Source organism: Tursiops truncatus, chromosome 6 (assembly GCF_011762595.2).
Source record: "Tursiops truncatus isolate mTurTru1 chromosome 6, mTurTru1.mat.Y, whole genome shotgun sequence".
Lineage (NCBI taxonomy): Eukaryota > Metazoa > Chordata > Mammalia > Artiodactyla > Delphinidae > Tursiops > Tursiops truncatus.
Window position 1 is genome coordinate 115,107,582 of NC_047039.1, and position 13,794 is coordinate 115,121,375.

At 55.8% G+C, this 13,794-nt stretch overlaps 1 protein-coding gene across 34 annotated transcripts in view; it reads right to left on the reverse strand.

Moving 5' to 3' along the window:
- NSMF (NMDA receptor synaptonuclear signaling and neuronal migration factor) overlaps positions 1-13,794 on the reverse strand; it is a 32,093-nt gene that overhangs the window by 11,719 nt on the left and 6,580 nt on the right. For 26 of the 34 annotated variants that reach the window (XR_012332781.1, XM_073806876.1, XM_073806880.1 and 23 more), the window contains 9 exons: positions 13,409-13,461; positions 12,950-13,043; positions 12,304-12,424; positions 12,098-12,181; positions 11,973-12,006; positions 11,823-11,893; positions 11,599-11,678; positions 11,355-11,457; positions 11,082-11,157 (listed from right to left, as the gene is read on the reverse strand). Coding sequence is in view for 33 of the 34 variants with exons in the window: in XM_073806876.1 (XP_073662977.1) it covers positions 11,082-11,157; positions 11,355-11,457; positions 11,599-11,678; positions 11,823-11,893; positions 11,973-12,006; positions 12,098-12,181; positions 12,304-12,424; positions 12,950-13,043; positions 13,409-13,461 (716 nt within the window). In the remaining variant the exon portion in view is untranslated. Of the gene's footprint in view, positions 1-9,875; positions 10,997-11,081; positions 11,158-11,354; positions 11,458-11,598; positions 11,679-11,822; positions 11,894-11,972; positions 12,007-12,097; positions 12,182-12,303; positions 12,429-12,949; positions 13,044-13,408; positions 13,462-13,794 lie in introns of those variants that run through there. The other 8 variants (XM_073806907.1, XM_073806906.1, XM_073806894.1 and 5 more) reach the window with 5 other exon arrangements.

The window sequence follows — 13,794 nt, forward strand, 5'->3', positions numbered from 1 at the left end:
TGGGGAACTTTTAAATTTTCCAAGCTTACTTTTCTTAAAGACGAATTGGACAGCCGTGGCTCTAAAAAATTTCAAAACTAAATGGGATTCCTTTTTTTTTTTTTTTTCGCGGTACGCAGGCCTCTCACTGTTGTGGCCTCTCCCGTTGCGAAGCACACACTCAGCAGCCATGGCTCACGGGCCAAGCCGCTCCGCGGCACGTGGGATCCTCCCGGACCGGGGCATGAACCCGTGTCCCCTGCATCGGCAGGCGGACTTTCAACCCCTGCGCCACCAGGGAAGCCCGGGATTCCTATTTTGTTTGGTATTTTGAGGCTTCCAAACATTATCAAGATTCTGAAATTGCCACTTAGCAAAATACAATTTTTAAATTAACTGAGGCAAACAAACAATTGAAGAAAAACTGGCTTCTGAGGACTCTCCCCCTGGCCCCCATCCCCTGTCTCTGGACAAAGCAGCCCCTGTGCTCAGCACCCCCCACGCCCCCCCGCACGCTATCTTCCTCTTTTCTTCTGCCCTCCGCTGTCTCATTCCAATTCTCTCACTGTGCTTCCCTAAACCTCTCCCAACTTCCTCCTCTGAACCTGTTAGAATCTGCCTCTTTATTTATTCTTTAAAATTTTATTTTATATTGGAGCATAGTTGATTAACAATGTTGTGTTAGTTTCAGGTGTACAGCAAAGTGATTCAGTTATACATATATACGTATCTATTCATTTTCTATTTCTTTTCCCATTTATTTCAGAACATTGAGCAGAGTTCCCTGTGCTATACAGTAGGTCCTCGTTGTTTATCTATTTTAAATATAGCAGTGTGTACATGTCAATCCCAAACTCCCAATCTATCCTTCTCCCCCATCCTTCCCCCCGTAACCATTAGTTCAGGACCTGCCCCTTTAAACTTAAGTCTTCTGAAGATTCCAACAAAACCCAAGTTCATGTTCCCTAGACTAAGGCCAAATTGAGAGCCCTAAAAGAGTGTCCTAAAGTCAGTGAGGAACCCCACAGGTTTGCTGAAGAATTTAACATCATTATCCAAACATACCAGCCTGGTTTCCCCAGATCTATATGCTTGCGGATGGGGGTCAAGCCAAACATTGGATGAAACTTGCCTGATGGGAACATCCTGAAAGGGATTTAGAGAAACAACCCCCAACTTTTGGCAAGAGGTGAGAACACCTGCTGGAGGACTCCCCCAAGCAATTAGAGTAGCCTGTCCTTAGCCTGTCCTTAGCCTGTCCTTAGCCTGTCCTTAGCCTGTGGTTGTGAGCAAAATTCAGGCTTGCACACAAAAGTCGGACGAACCTGCTCATGACTATTACAATCAACTTCAGATAGTTTAAAAAAAACAATCTGGTCTTCCTTCAGATGTTGAGTCCATCAGGGTAGCCTTCAACTCTGTTTATTAATGGGCTGAATGGAGATCTTTCCTCTTAGTTAGAAGGACCAGGATGGAATGGGAAGCTATGTCCACTCCAGATTTAGTTAATTTGGCAAATCAGCTCACTCACACCCTAGATGAGTCACTTAAAAGATTAATTAAAAAAAAAGATTAATTTCAACTCCAGCAAATAAAGGTCCCTAAACAAAACCCAACCCTCCTAGTTCCTGCTATTATCGCAAAAAGCCAGGACTTTGGGAAAAAGATTGTCACAAGTGTAAGTGCTTCAAGTGCCTTCAGCCCTCTAACCAGCCTTTCCAACGCCCTCCTGACCACCACCAACGGGCCTCTGAGGAACCACAGGGGTTCTTCCCAACCCTCCCTCTTCATCAGCTCAGAAAAACAACTCTCCAGATTGAGAATCAATCTCTTGGCACCAGAGCCTCACTCTCAGTTCAACTGCGGTAAAGCAGCCCCGGCCTCGGAGCACGAAAGTGATCCAAGTAGTGGGGGTCTCTGATGAACCTCAACAGGGTCCTGTCCCTGAACCTGCTCCTTTTTGCTTAGGCCCTGAGAGATACCCACACTTCCCTCCTTAGTCTCTCTGCCCCTATTCATTTATTGGGCCAAGACAGCTCAGCAAATATGCTGGAATTTCTTTCTCCCAAAAGGGGAAATAATTCTAGAATTTCACAGTAACAGTCAAAATAGCCAACCAGGTGAGTTCAGTGATCCTTCACTGGCTTGGCTTTGCTTTGTCTCTGACGGTCCTGGAGCTGATTCGGGAGACGCTGATCATTTGTCCCTGCTGAGTCAGCTACCATCCTCCTTATGGGCAGAACTTCTCCAACTGATACTGGCAAAACCCACAGTGCTCTTCCCATTAAGACTCAAATAGGTCCCTCGAAACCTCTCCCCAGAACTAATCAATACCCTCTGAGGAAAGAAGCCCTTCAAGGTGTAAAGCCCGTAAGAGGATTCCAAGGCTCAGAGCCTCACTACCCCTTGTGCTAGTCTCTGTAATACTATTAAATATAGCCCGTGAGAAAGCCCAACGGCTGAGGATGGAGGCCTGTCCAGGACCTGCAGGCAGTAATCAACGTGCTGCCCCTCGACACCCTGTCGTTCTTAACCTCCATACTCCACTCGCATCCGTTCCTACTGAAAGCAAAAATTTCACTCTGGGTGATCCATGCAGCACACGCTTCAGCATTCCAGTTGATAAAGCCAGTCAGTACCTTTTTGCCTTCACCTGGGAAGGATAACAATATACCTGGACAGCAATGCCCCAGGTTTTACAAAAATCCCTCTTACTTTCCACAAATCTTGAAAGCTGACTTGGATGACAAAGTTTTTTGCCGGCTTGACTTTGCTACAATATACAGTTGGCCTTTGAACAACATGGGTTAGAACTGAGCAGGTCCATTTATATGCATTTTTTTCCCAATAAATACTACAGTACTACTGTACTGTGCAACTTGCAGTTGGTTGAATCCATGGATACAGAAACGTAGATGCAGAGGGCTGACTGTAAAGTTACACGTGGATTTTCAGCTGTACGGGGGTGGATGCCCCAAACACCCGCGTTCTTCAAGGGCCAATTACACAGACGATAAGCTGCTCTGCTCGCTTCCTCAAACCTCTTCACAGGAAGACAGCATCCACCTGTTAAGACATTTGGCCTTAAAGGGACATAAAGTCTCCAAGGAAAAATTGAGTTGCTCAAACTCAGGATCAATATTTAGGGCACATGATCTCGGAACAAGGGTGACACTTGGATTTGTGTACTCTTTATGGCATCCTGAACATCCCCAAATCTAAAACTAAGCCCCAATTATGAGGTTTTTCTTGGGTTAGCTGGCTACAGTCGAAATTGGATTCCAAATTTCTCCCTTATGGCCCAGCCCCTATATGCTCTATTTTTTTTTTTTTTTTTTTGGTTGCACCGGGTCTTAGTTGTGGCAGGCGGGCTCCTTAGTTATGGCATGTGAACTCTTACTTGCAGCATGCATGTGGGATCTAGTTCCCTGACCAGGGATCGAACCCGGGCCCCCTGCATTGGGAGCATGGAGTCTTATCCACTGCACCATCAGGAAAGGCCCTATATGCCCTATTAAAAAAGATCAAAACTGACACTATTATTTGGGAAGATCAAGATGCCACAGCCTTTGAGACCTTGAAGAAAAGCTTAACAAGACCATCTGCCCTTAACATCCTAATTATCAGCTTCTCTTTTGCCTCTTTGTATGTGAGAAGGATGGGAACGCCCTTGGAGTACTTGCCCCAAAACATGGGGGCTGCCATTGACCCATTGAGTATTACAGCCGACAGCTGGACTTGTGGCACGGGGATACCCCCTGGTCTCAGAGCCACTCCTGCCACTGCCCTTCCAGTCAAGGCCACCAGAGAAAGAATCATCACCAGAGAAAGAGTTTTCACCACCTTTGCACCCCACGCGGTAGAAGCCCTCCCAAATTCTCACACACTCAACGCTTCCCAGTTAGTCACCCCACCTCCCATGAAACCCTGCTAACAGCTCCTCGCACAGCTCTCCCCGCTGTGGCAACCTTGCCACTGCTGTTCCGCTCTCTCCCTCTCTGCCAACCTCATGACTGCCTCACACTGACAGACCACCTGCTGATGCCCCATGCCGCTTTACAGGGGCTCCTCTAACCAGGGCGGATTCCCCGCGGTTCACTGGCGTTCCTGTGGAAGACGGCAGCGGTAAACACTGCTGGGCGTCCTGTTGAAGACGGCAGCGGTAAACACTGCTGGGCGTCCTGTTGAAGACGGCAGCGGTAAACACTGCTGGGTGTGCTGCTACATCCCCCCGAAGTCACCAAGGCAACGCCTTTACTTTTTGGCTACTTTGGCCCAACAGGCTGAACCATATGCTCTCGCTCGCTTGCGCTTCAGCCAAGGGCAAAAGCACCATGTTTACACCGTCAGCATGTCTTCGGGGCCGCCCAAGACCTTGGGACGCTGATGGAAACAACGAGGTTCCTTACCGCTAATGGGGAAAAGATTAAAAATGGCTCCTATGTCCAAATCCAACAGATACCATACCCTCGCGGCCGCCTTGACGGTTATTAAGATCCCTGGGCATTCCAGACTCGACTCCCCAGAGGCTAAAGGAAGCCATGTCACTGATATTTCCTCCAAAACCACTGCTCTCAAAGGAATCAATGGCCAAACTTCTGTCACGGTCCAAAGACATGCTCCCCAAGACGACAATCTGGAAAAATTGACTAGAAATGCATAACAATTGGCCCCAGAAAAGGAAAAACAATATTGGAAATCTAGTGACTGTTGGTTCGAGAAAAAGAACTCTAGCTTGGGCCAAGTAACAATCCAGCCTCCACCAGAAATTCTAAGGTTCTCACTTCTCACCATTGGTAGGTCCACTGACAAAATGAGAGCCTTCACGAACCAGCGTCGGTGCGGAAACATTCATAAGGCTGCAGAAAGTGTCCACCTGGCTTGTCCCACCTGTCTCACCTGTCCAAATACAATCCAGGCAGGGACTTCCCTGGCAGTCTGGTGGTTAGGACTCCGCGTTTCCAATGCAGGGGGTGAGGGTTCGATTCCTGGTTGGGGAGCTAAGATCCCACGTGCCACACGGTGGGGCCAAAAACACCTCCACGAGAAACAAAACACGATCCAGGGAAACCCGTTCGCATTGCTCCCGGACACTGAACTGCCTCACGGACCACTGGAGGTTCGGCAGATGGATTTCACACAGCTTCCCCACCTCACAGATACAAACATGTTTAGTCATGAGCTGTATGTTTTCTCACTGGACCAGAGTTCTCCCCTGTAGACAGGCCACTGCTTCTTCCAAGGCTAACATTTTGTTAGAAAAGATTATCCTTCCCTGGGTAATCCCTAATCCCCTTCCCTGGGTAGTCCTTCACAGTGACCCGGGAACCCACTTTGCTGGTCTGGTACTTCGACTAGTCCGTACTGTTTGGCCGGCTTTACACTCTCACTGTCTTACCATCCCCAATCCACAGGGTTACTCGAATGCACTAATCGCACTATTAAAACCCGACTGGCAAAACTTACAGAGACTCTCCAACTACCGTGGCCAAAAGCATTGCCGTTTATCCTTCTCAATCTCAGACCACTCCCTTTGGAACTCATAAACTCTCACCCCTGAGACAGTCACCAGACCTCGGATGCACCTGAGACCCGCCTCTTTTCACCCACTGCTGGTAAACGGAGGCACACTTCAATATTATAGAGGCCTGAATGCGTCTGTTGAAAGTAGTCATGCCCTGGAAGAGCGATCTTTCCACAGCACACTCCCGGGAGACGAAGAGCTTAGCATCGCACCTGCAGCCCGGAGACTCTGTTGGAAAAGACCCGTAAGGACCCCCTTCACCCTCACTGGGAAGGCCCAAACCAGGCACTGCTAACCCACCCTTGTGCTGTCAAACTCCGAGGAATAGACCCCTGGCTTCAGGTGACTCATGCCTGAATGAAGCTGCGCACCGACTGGGGACCTGAAAGTAAAGATTTCCCCGAATTGAAGAAGACGACATCTGACCAGATATCAGAACCGGGCCTGTTAGGTTTCAAATTCACACTAGTCTCTCTCTTTCACCTGGACTATTAACTGACTCCGGATCCTTATCCAAATTCATGGTCTAAATTTGTAACCTACAGGCTGTATTATTGACAAACATTTAGTTTCAAATGAATAAGTCTTTGATAACCCAACACTGTCAATCAACTATACTTCAATTGCAATAAATAAATTAAAAGTCCTTGAAGTTTTGCTATTTGGGGGAAAATTTATCAGCTACGGCTTCATGTTTATTCCTGCACTGTGCCTTCTCAAAGTGCTTACTTCTTTCTGTGTTGACTGTTCCCTTGCTGTATTCACTATTCTAAGACACAGACTTTAGATGGGAAATTCCTGAGAGATCTCCCTCCTACCCCTCCTTGTTACTTGAATGTGACCTCAAGAGGTTTCCGATCTGTGCACTCGCCCTTCCACGAGGGACACGGTACCCAGGAAAGGTCCCCCCTGGCAATGATGGACAAAAAGTCACTGAATCCATAAAAAACTGATCTTTTTGTTGCTGTTGTTGTTGCGGTACGCAGGCCTCTCACTGCTGTGGCCTCTCCCGTTGCGGAGCACAGGCTCCGGACGCGCAGGCTCAGCGGCCATGGCTCACAGGCCCAGCCGCTCCGCGGCACGTGGGATCCTCCCGGACCGGGGCACGAACCCGTGTCCCCTGCATCAGCAGGCAGACCCCCAACCACTGCGCCACCAGGGAAGCCCAAAAAACTGATTTTTGATAAGCAATGCTTTCAGAGAAAAATCTTGATCAAAAAGGAGAAACGTGGAAATTAATAAACAGAAAGCTTATTTAACAGGAGGCCAGAAGGGGGAGCGCCCACGGCCTACCGTGCAGCCTCAATTGCAGGCCCAACAGGAAGATTACTACTTACTACCCAGCAGGAGAAAGGAAGATTGTCTCCCCGCCCAGCAACAGCCCAGCCAATGAGAGACCATTACAGTTCAGCCAATGAAAAGCCACCACACTGCGAACTCCGTTTCCTCCAACTGACACTTTGCTTAGAACAGCCCCTCCCAACCCCGCCTTCTCCTCTATAAAAGAGTTTCTGCTCCCTTGTTCTCCGCACTTGCTTGTGGTTCACCTTAGACTGCTTGTCCTGAATTCCAGTTCTTTACTGTTCCCGAATAAACCCATATTGCTGGTAAAGTAACTGGCTGTTTTATTATTTTAGATCAACAGCTCATGTGAGCATCTTTACAACAGCTCTACCGAGTCTTTGTCAGATAATTTCAACACCTGTGTCTTCTCATCCGTGGTACCTGCTGGTCAAGCTCTTCATGGTCTGCAAGTGCCACAGTTCTTCTGGTTTCTAGCGCTTTGAATTCCACTCTGAGACTGGGGTCTTGCCTCCATCCCATGGAGAATGCTGGGGTTTTAGCTGCGCCCCCAGTGGTGGGTCTGGGAATGGGCTGGCCCACTGTTGAGGGCGCTGGTTGGGTCAGGTCCACACAGGCCTGGGAGCAGGTCCAGGGGCTCATAAACACCTTTGCAGGTGGTTTTCCTGACCTTTCCAGGTCCCTAGTTCCCAGCCCCCTCCAGGGTCTCCCTTCCTGGCCCTTGAGCCATGTCCAATGAATACAGCACGTCTAGTCCACGACTGCCTTCCTGGGGTCCCCAGAAAGACCCTGGCCCTGTCTGGGTGACAGCTGCGTGGGGTGGGACCAGCAGGAGGGTGCCTCCACAGTGGCTTTGATGATCTCCCTCCTAATCCTGGTCTCTGGAGATCCCTCCCTGGGAATTCAAGTGCGACTCTCTTCCCCCCACACAGACCTCCTAAAGGAGCTGTAGGCACAACGTGTCCCTTCTGGATAGTAGGGCAAACAGTGGATCTGAGTTTCATCCTAATGGTGATGGAAGGTTCTAGACAAGGCAGATGTGCCCTGAGTCTGTCCTCCCCAGGGTGGGGTCTGTCCCTCTAGGGCACACATCCAGGGCAGGGGGTAACGGGGGGTGGCTGTTTGGGGTTGAGGGGGTGAGCCTGGCCACGTAGGCTGGGGCATGCACACCGCAAGGCTTGGAGAGAGCAGCACAGGTAGACAGGGCAGGCCGGGGCCACCTCTGTCCACGTTGTCACCAGGAGGTGAGGACTGGACATCAGACATTATAAAGGCGTGTGTGTCACAGTGGGTGAGCGGAACACACCTCATCACTGTGAGCTTGACCTCATCAGTTTAAACAGAGAGTATTCGGGCCTCTTGCAGGCCCAACCATACTTCTCCCTCAACAAGCCTTTTAAACAATCTGCCTCTTCCAGGATAGCCGTCCACATGGTCTGGCCTTGCCCCAGTTAATGGCGTGAATTGTGGGACATGGACATCCATGCAGAAGGCCCCAGTGGGAGGTGCTGGTTCAGTGCTTACCAGTTATATTTTAAGAGCTATTCCCAGACTGTTTTCTAATAAGGCTATGGCAATTCACATGATCTCCTCCCCACACAGTCACCAGCACAGGGTGACTCATACCCTTTAAATTTTTGCCAAACAAACAGGCAGCAAGCACCTCTTCCCCTTCACTGGCTTTTCATCGGCCGCTTGACTTTCTCCTCTGCGAGTTGTCAGTTCAGGCCTTTACCCACTTTTCTCTGCTGGTTTTTGTCTCTTTCTTGTCAATACATCAAAACTCCTCACATGCTAAGGACCTTAAGCCTTTTCCTCGCGCACTAGTCGCCAATACTGCTCCCCCAGCCCTCGCTGGCTGCTGCTGCCGCGGGTTCCCAGCTGGCTGGGTGTGCGGGGAAGGCCACAGAGACCTGAGCGTGCCCCGCCCCCACCCAGCCTGCCGCCGGGTCGGCCACCCCTCCCCTCGGTTTTGTTCTTTTCCCAAAACGCCTTCCTCATTTGTACTGGGCTTCATGTCTTTTCTCCAACACGCTGGTTGGTGCTTATGGGGTGTGAGGGAAGGAACCTTGTGAACCAGATGCAAGACCTCAAGCCTCCCACGGGCGGACCTCACCAGCCCTTACCCACAGCAGCTGACCCAGAAGACTGTGGGGCAAGCCCACTTGCTTCCGCAGCCCCAGTCCCTCGACTACAGGGTCCCCCGTCAGAGTCTGGGGGAGGGGCAGGGGCACGCGACAAAGCTTCTGGCAGCCCCGGGGTCAGGCCTGCAGGTCACACGGTAATCGTGCCTTCGAAGCACACGGTGAGAGCAGCTGGGTCACGCCGGGAGCTATCCTCGTGGCCTGCGTGGGCCTTCTTCCGGACATGAATTCTCCTGGCAGCACCCCCTGATGCCAGGCTGCCAGCCTCCAGGCCCCCAGCCCTCACCCACGCCATCCCCTGGCAGCCCCCCGCCCTCCCCAGCCCTTGGTGGCCCTGGATGCACCCATCTGGCACCTGCTGATCTGCCCACAGGCAACTGGACCAGGAGCCACCAGGGTAGCCAAGCCTGGCTGGACCCCAAAGCACCTTGGCCACTGGAGGGGAGGGTGGTGGCAATGGGCACATCTGGGGATGACTAAGGCTAGTGATGGCCAGCTGGTCCTGTGGTCACCTCCTAGCCACCTCCTAGCTTGGCCACACTGCTGACCACATGCAGAGAATGGCCTGAGGGAAGGAATGGCCCTCCGCTCTGTGCCCGGGAGTGGGGCAGAGGCTGCAGGAGGAGGGTGTCTCTGCCCTCATCTCCCGACCTCACCTGGCTCCTCTGCAGGACCACATCCTGCAGCCGTGTCAAGGACCTGCTCTTTCCCCAGACGCTTCCCCGGAGCCCTGGGGGCCCCGTCCCCAGACCTCTCGCAGAGCGTGCCCTTGGCAGGGCAGGCCTAGCCGCTCCAGCCCCCTTGCTCCAGGCCAGGATGTGCAGGCGGCCACCACAGCAACAACCTCAGACCAGCGGGCCCAGAATCTTCTGGGCCCAGGGAGGCAGTGGACGGTGGTTGCTGAGAGAGGAGACCCACGCGGCAGCCGCAGCAGAGAATCAGATTTAATGGTCACTCTAAGGAAAGTCGTACATTTTTCAGCCCCCGCCCCCCCTTGGCTGGGGGCACAGCCAGGTGTCTCAGACCAGGCTCTGCAAAGGGGGGCCAGCCCCCGAGCCCCAGCTATGTACAAGAGAGCCCACCCACTGGGCCACGGGCCAGGCTTCGAGCCCACAGCACACCGGCCGCCCAGCTCTCAGGCCCCGGCTGCAGGGTCCAGGCCCCTACGTGGAGTGCAGCAGGGTTCTCACCCACCAGGACCCAGCCCCAGCAGGCCCCGCCGAGACCCCAGGGCTCTGCACTAGGAGAGGCCTTCAGAACTCGGCCGCCAAAAGCTGAGCTGGACAGCAGCAGGGAGCTGGGCGGGCCTGGGAGGCCGGGGAGCAGGCAGGGCCCGCTCTGAAAGAAAGGAAGGTGTGCCCCCCAGCTGCTGCCCAGGCACCCCTGCCGAGCCGGCGCGGCCGAGGCCAGGTAAGCGGGGTGGCGAGAGCAGCGCGAGCACAGACGATCAGGGACTCGGCCAGGGACGGAGCCAGGCCGGGCAGGCGGGCCGCCCTGGTGCTGGTGATCAGATACGGCAGGGCTGGGGCGCTGGGGCAGACAAGGTCCTGAACACACGCTGAGCCGGGTGGTCTACGCCGTTACTAGTAACGTAGCACTTAACTAGTTAACCAGTGATGCTGCTTCCCTCTGAATCGTCTCAGGGGTTGTAGAAAATTGCACTTATTTCTATGACCCTGCACAGGAACCGCCCCAGAGCTGCGGCCTCCAGCCGAGGCCTAGACCCGGTCAACATCCACCGGCCGCGGCGGCTCCTCCCAGGCGCGGGGGCTGGGACCTCTTTGACCCGTGATGCCTTGAGGAGCAGACCCCTGGGAGGGAACCTGAGCGACGTCTGAGGGTGCCCTGAAGTGGCCGTGAAGACCAGGACCCACACGGTACTGGGCAGCACACAGCGGCCCAGCCCCCGTCGCTGGTCCGAGGAAGCGGCCGGGTGGTGGACCCGCCCCTCACAGAACGTCCTCAAAGTCCAGCAGCTTCGAGTGCTGGCGGCTTTTCCACAGGCGGTACAGCCGGAAGTCAAAGTAGGTCTCGATCATCTGCTTCCCTGAGGCAGGAGGGGCGAGGCCGGGGCTCAGGCCACCGCCCCCGGGAACCCACCCCACAACTGGGCACCAGCCCGGCAAACTCACCTTGGGCTGACAGCTCCAGGGGGGACTCGAAGGTGACCCTGTAAGGGGTCATGAGAGTCCTGAGGTTCTGGAACAGCTGAAAAGAGGGGGTGGGCCATGAGCTCAGGGCAGGGGAAGAGAGAGGGATGAGGAGAATGGGGGGTGGGGGACAGGACGCCCCCAGCTGGTTAGGCCCAGGCATGGGGGTTTCTCTGGGAGGAGAAGGGAAAGGGAATCTGGAGAGAAATGGGGGTTCTACCAACCCTTCACAGGTCTGGGGTCTGGGCCCCATACCTTCTCCCCGTTGGGGTTCCCCAGGACGTAGCAGCCCATGACGTGGATGACGTTCGGCTCCGGGTTCACTTTGCTCATCAAGTGGCTCAACCGTTTCCAGAAGCTGGCGGGGGAGGGGTGGTCACAGGTGGCCTCCAGCCCGACCCCCAGGTGTGAGGGGGCATCACAGGAGGCACTGCGGGGACACGGTGCCCCAGCAGGTGCTGCATCCAGCCCCCCAGCCTCCCAGCTCCCCCCAGCTCACTGGATCATGTCCTCTTCCTTCTCCACTTTGGCAAAGGTGGCCACCTTGTTCTTGAGCAAGTACAGGTGTCCTGGGCCGCCCTGTGAGAGACTGCAGTTAGCAGACGGGGCCGCGCACCGGTGTCCAACCACCGCTGCCCTCAACACGTGCAGATGCAAACGTTCATGCCCAGGGAGGTGGCACCCTCCACCCCCCACCCCTGGGCAGGAAGGGCTGAGCCCTACCTGGCAGAAAATCAGCATCTTCCAGATTTTGGCCCCCTTGTGGTAGACGTTCAGCTTCTTCTCTATCTCCTCTGCAGGAGGCAGACGTGTGAGTGCCGCCCCCAGCAGCCCCAAGACCAGAGGGCGGGGTGGGGGGGGCGGAGTACTTACCCAGAATGTCCTCGAAGGTGGCGTGCTCGTGGTCCTGGGACAGATGGAAGCCAGCCCCACGTCAGAGCCCTTCTCAGGCAGCACCCCCCACCCAACACCGCGATGGGGGCTGGGCAGGCACTCACGTAGAGGATGGGAATGATGGAGGGGTCGTCCCTGCGGAGGATGGTGGGGATGTACTCAGCTTTGGGCACTTTAGAGGAGATGAGCTGGGAACAACAAGGGGGCCACTCAGTGCCCTGGCCGCCTGGGAGCCAGCGGGCAGCAGGAGCCCCCCTGAGACCCCCCTCCCCACTGCTGAGCAGCCTGCAAGAGCTGTGTGGGGCCTCACCATGACCTTGGGTGGCACGAAGCCCTCAGTGTCACAGGCTACAGCCTCCAGGCCCCTCTCCGTCTCCCAGTCCAGGTCCTCAAAGGCCTCACCCAAGGTGCCATGCGAGCTCTGCAGGTCACTACCTGTAGGGCAGGATGTGCCACGGGCCTGAGGGTCAGCTGCAGCGCCTCCTGTCCCGGCTGCAGCCCCCCGAGATGCGTGGAGGCCAGAGCCAGCAAGCCCTGTCCCAGAGGGTCCTCCAGGTCAGGGGGAAGCCCAGGGTGGGTGAGAGCCAAGCTGAGGACCCCAGCAGCCTGGCAAGGCTGGCGGCTCGAAGGCGGTCGACCCTGGTGTAGGCCAGTGGGAGCCGGAGGGCAAGGGTCAGCTCCAGCCAGGCGTGCCTGTCGCCTGGGCCAAGGAGGAGTCTGGCACTGCTCCTCAGGCTTCGGGCATGAGGGCGGCACCAGGCCAGGGCAGCCAGCGAGCCGCAGCCCTTAGTTACCCCTGCCCAGAAAATCGGAGGTGCCAGGGCGCCCCCCCGAGTCTGGTAAACTGAGGCTCAGCAAAGGCGCAGAAGCCTAGCTGCTCCCCCGGGGTGGGAGCGCAAGACTGGGGGCCTAGGGGAGCCTCTGGGAGAGATGCGCTGGCCTGCGCCGCCGGGCACCTACTGTCTCGGGAGTCGTGGGAGGTGTCGGCTTTCATGGGGGTGGGGTCGCTCCAGGACCGGCTGAAGCTCCGCTCGCGCCGCTCGGCGAACGCTGCAGCGAAAGCAGAACCCGTTAGGGGCGGGGCCTGCAGCCACACGAGGTGGACAGGGACAGGGGCTGGCTGGGGAGGACGTGGGGACCGTGAGGGGGTCCGGAGAGTGGAGGACGCCACTGCGGCGGGAGGGGCGGGAGTGGGGAGTGCGGACGGTCGACGGCGGACAAGGACAGTGCTAGGTGGACATGGGCGGAGTCTGAGTGCAGGGGCGGGGCCTGGGAGTGGGAAGGTGCCCGCCCGCGGGGCTGCAGCGGGGCCTGGGGACGCGGGCCTCTGGGGCGCAGAGAGCAGCACGCAAAGCCCCAGCCGGCCAAGAACAGCGCGCCCCCGCCCGCCCGCCCGCGCCGCTCCCGGGCCTTACTCTGGGCCTTCACCCGCCGGCTGCCGACCATGCGCAGGTGTTTGCGGAAGTTCCTGGGGGCGGAAGCACCGGGGGCTGGTGAGGGCCGCGAGGGTGGCGCCCCGTCCCACGCGCTCCCCTCCCCACTGCTTGCTGGCCACCGTCCCAACATTGCCCCTTGCCGTGAGGGATGCCCTCCCGGCGCCCCCAGCTCTCCCACAGGCAAATCCCACCCAGTCCCTCTCCTCCTGAGGCTCCTCCCGGGCTCCCCCTTTGCTGCCAGTACAAAGGCACGATAAGCCAGCCTCCTCCTGCAGCCCCGCCCCCTCCCAGGACAGCTCCCTCGGCGACCCCGTGCACTCGGGTCTCCCACCTTCGCTGCCCGCGCTTCCCTTCTCTCCTTGCGC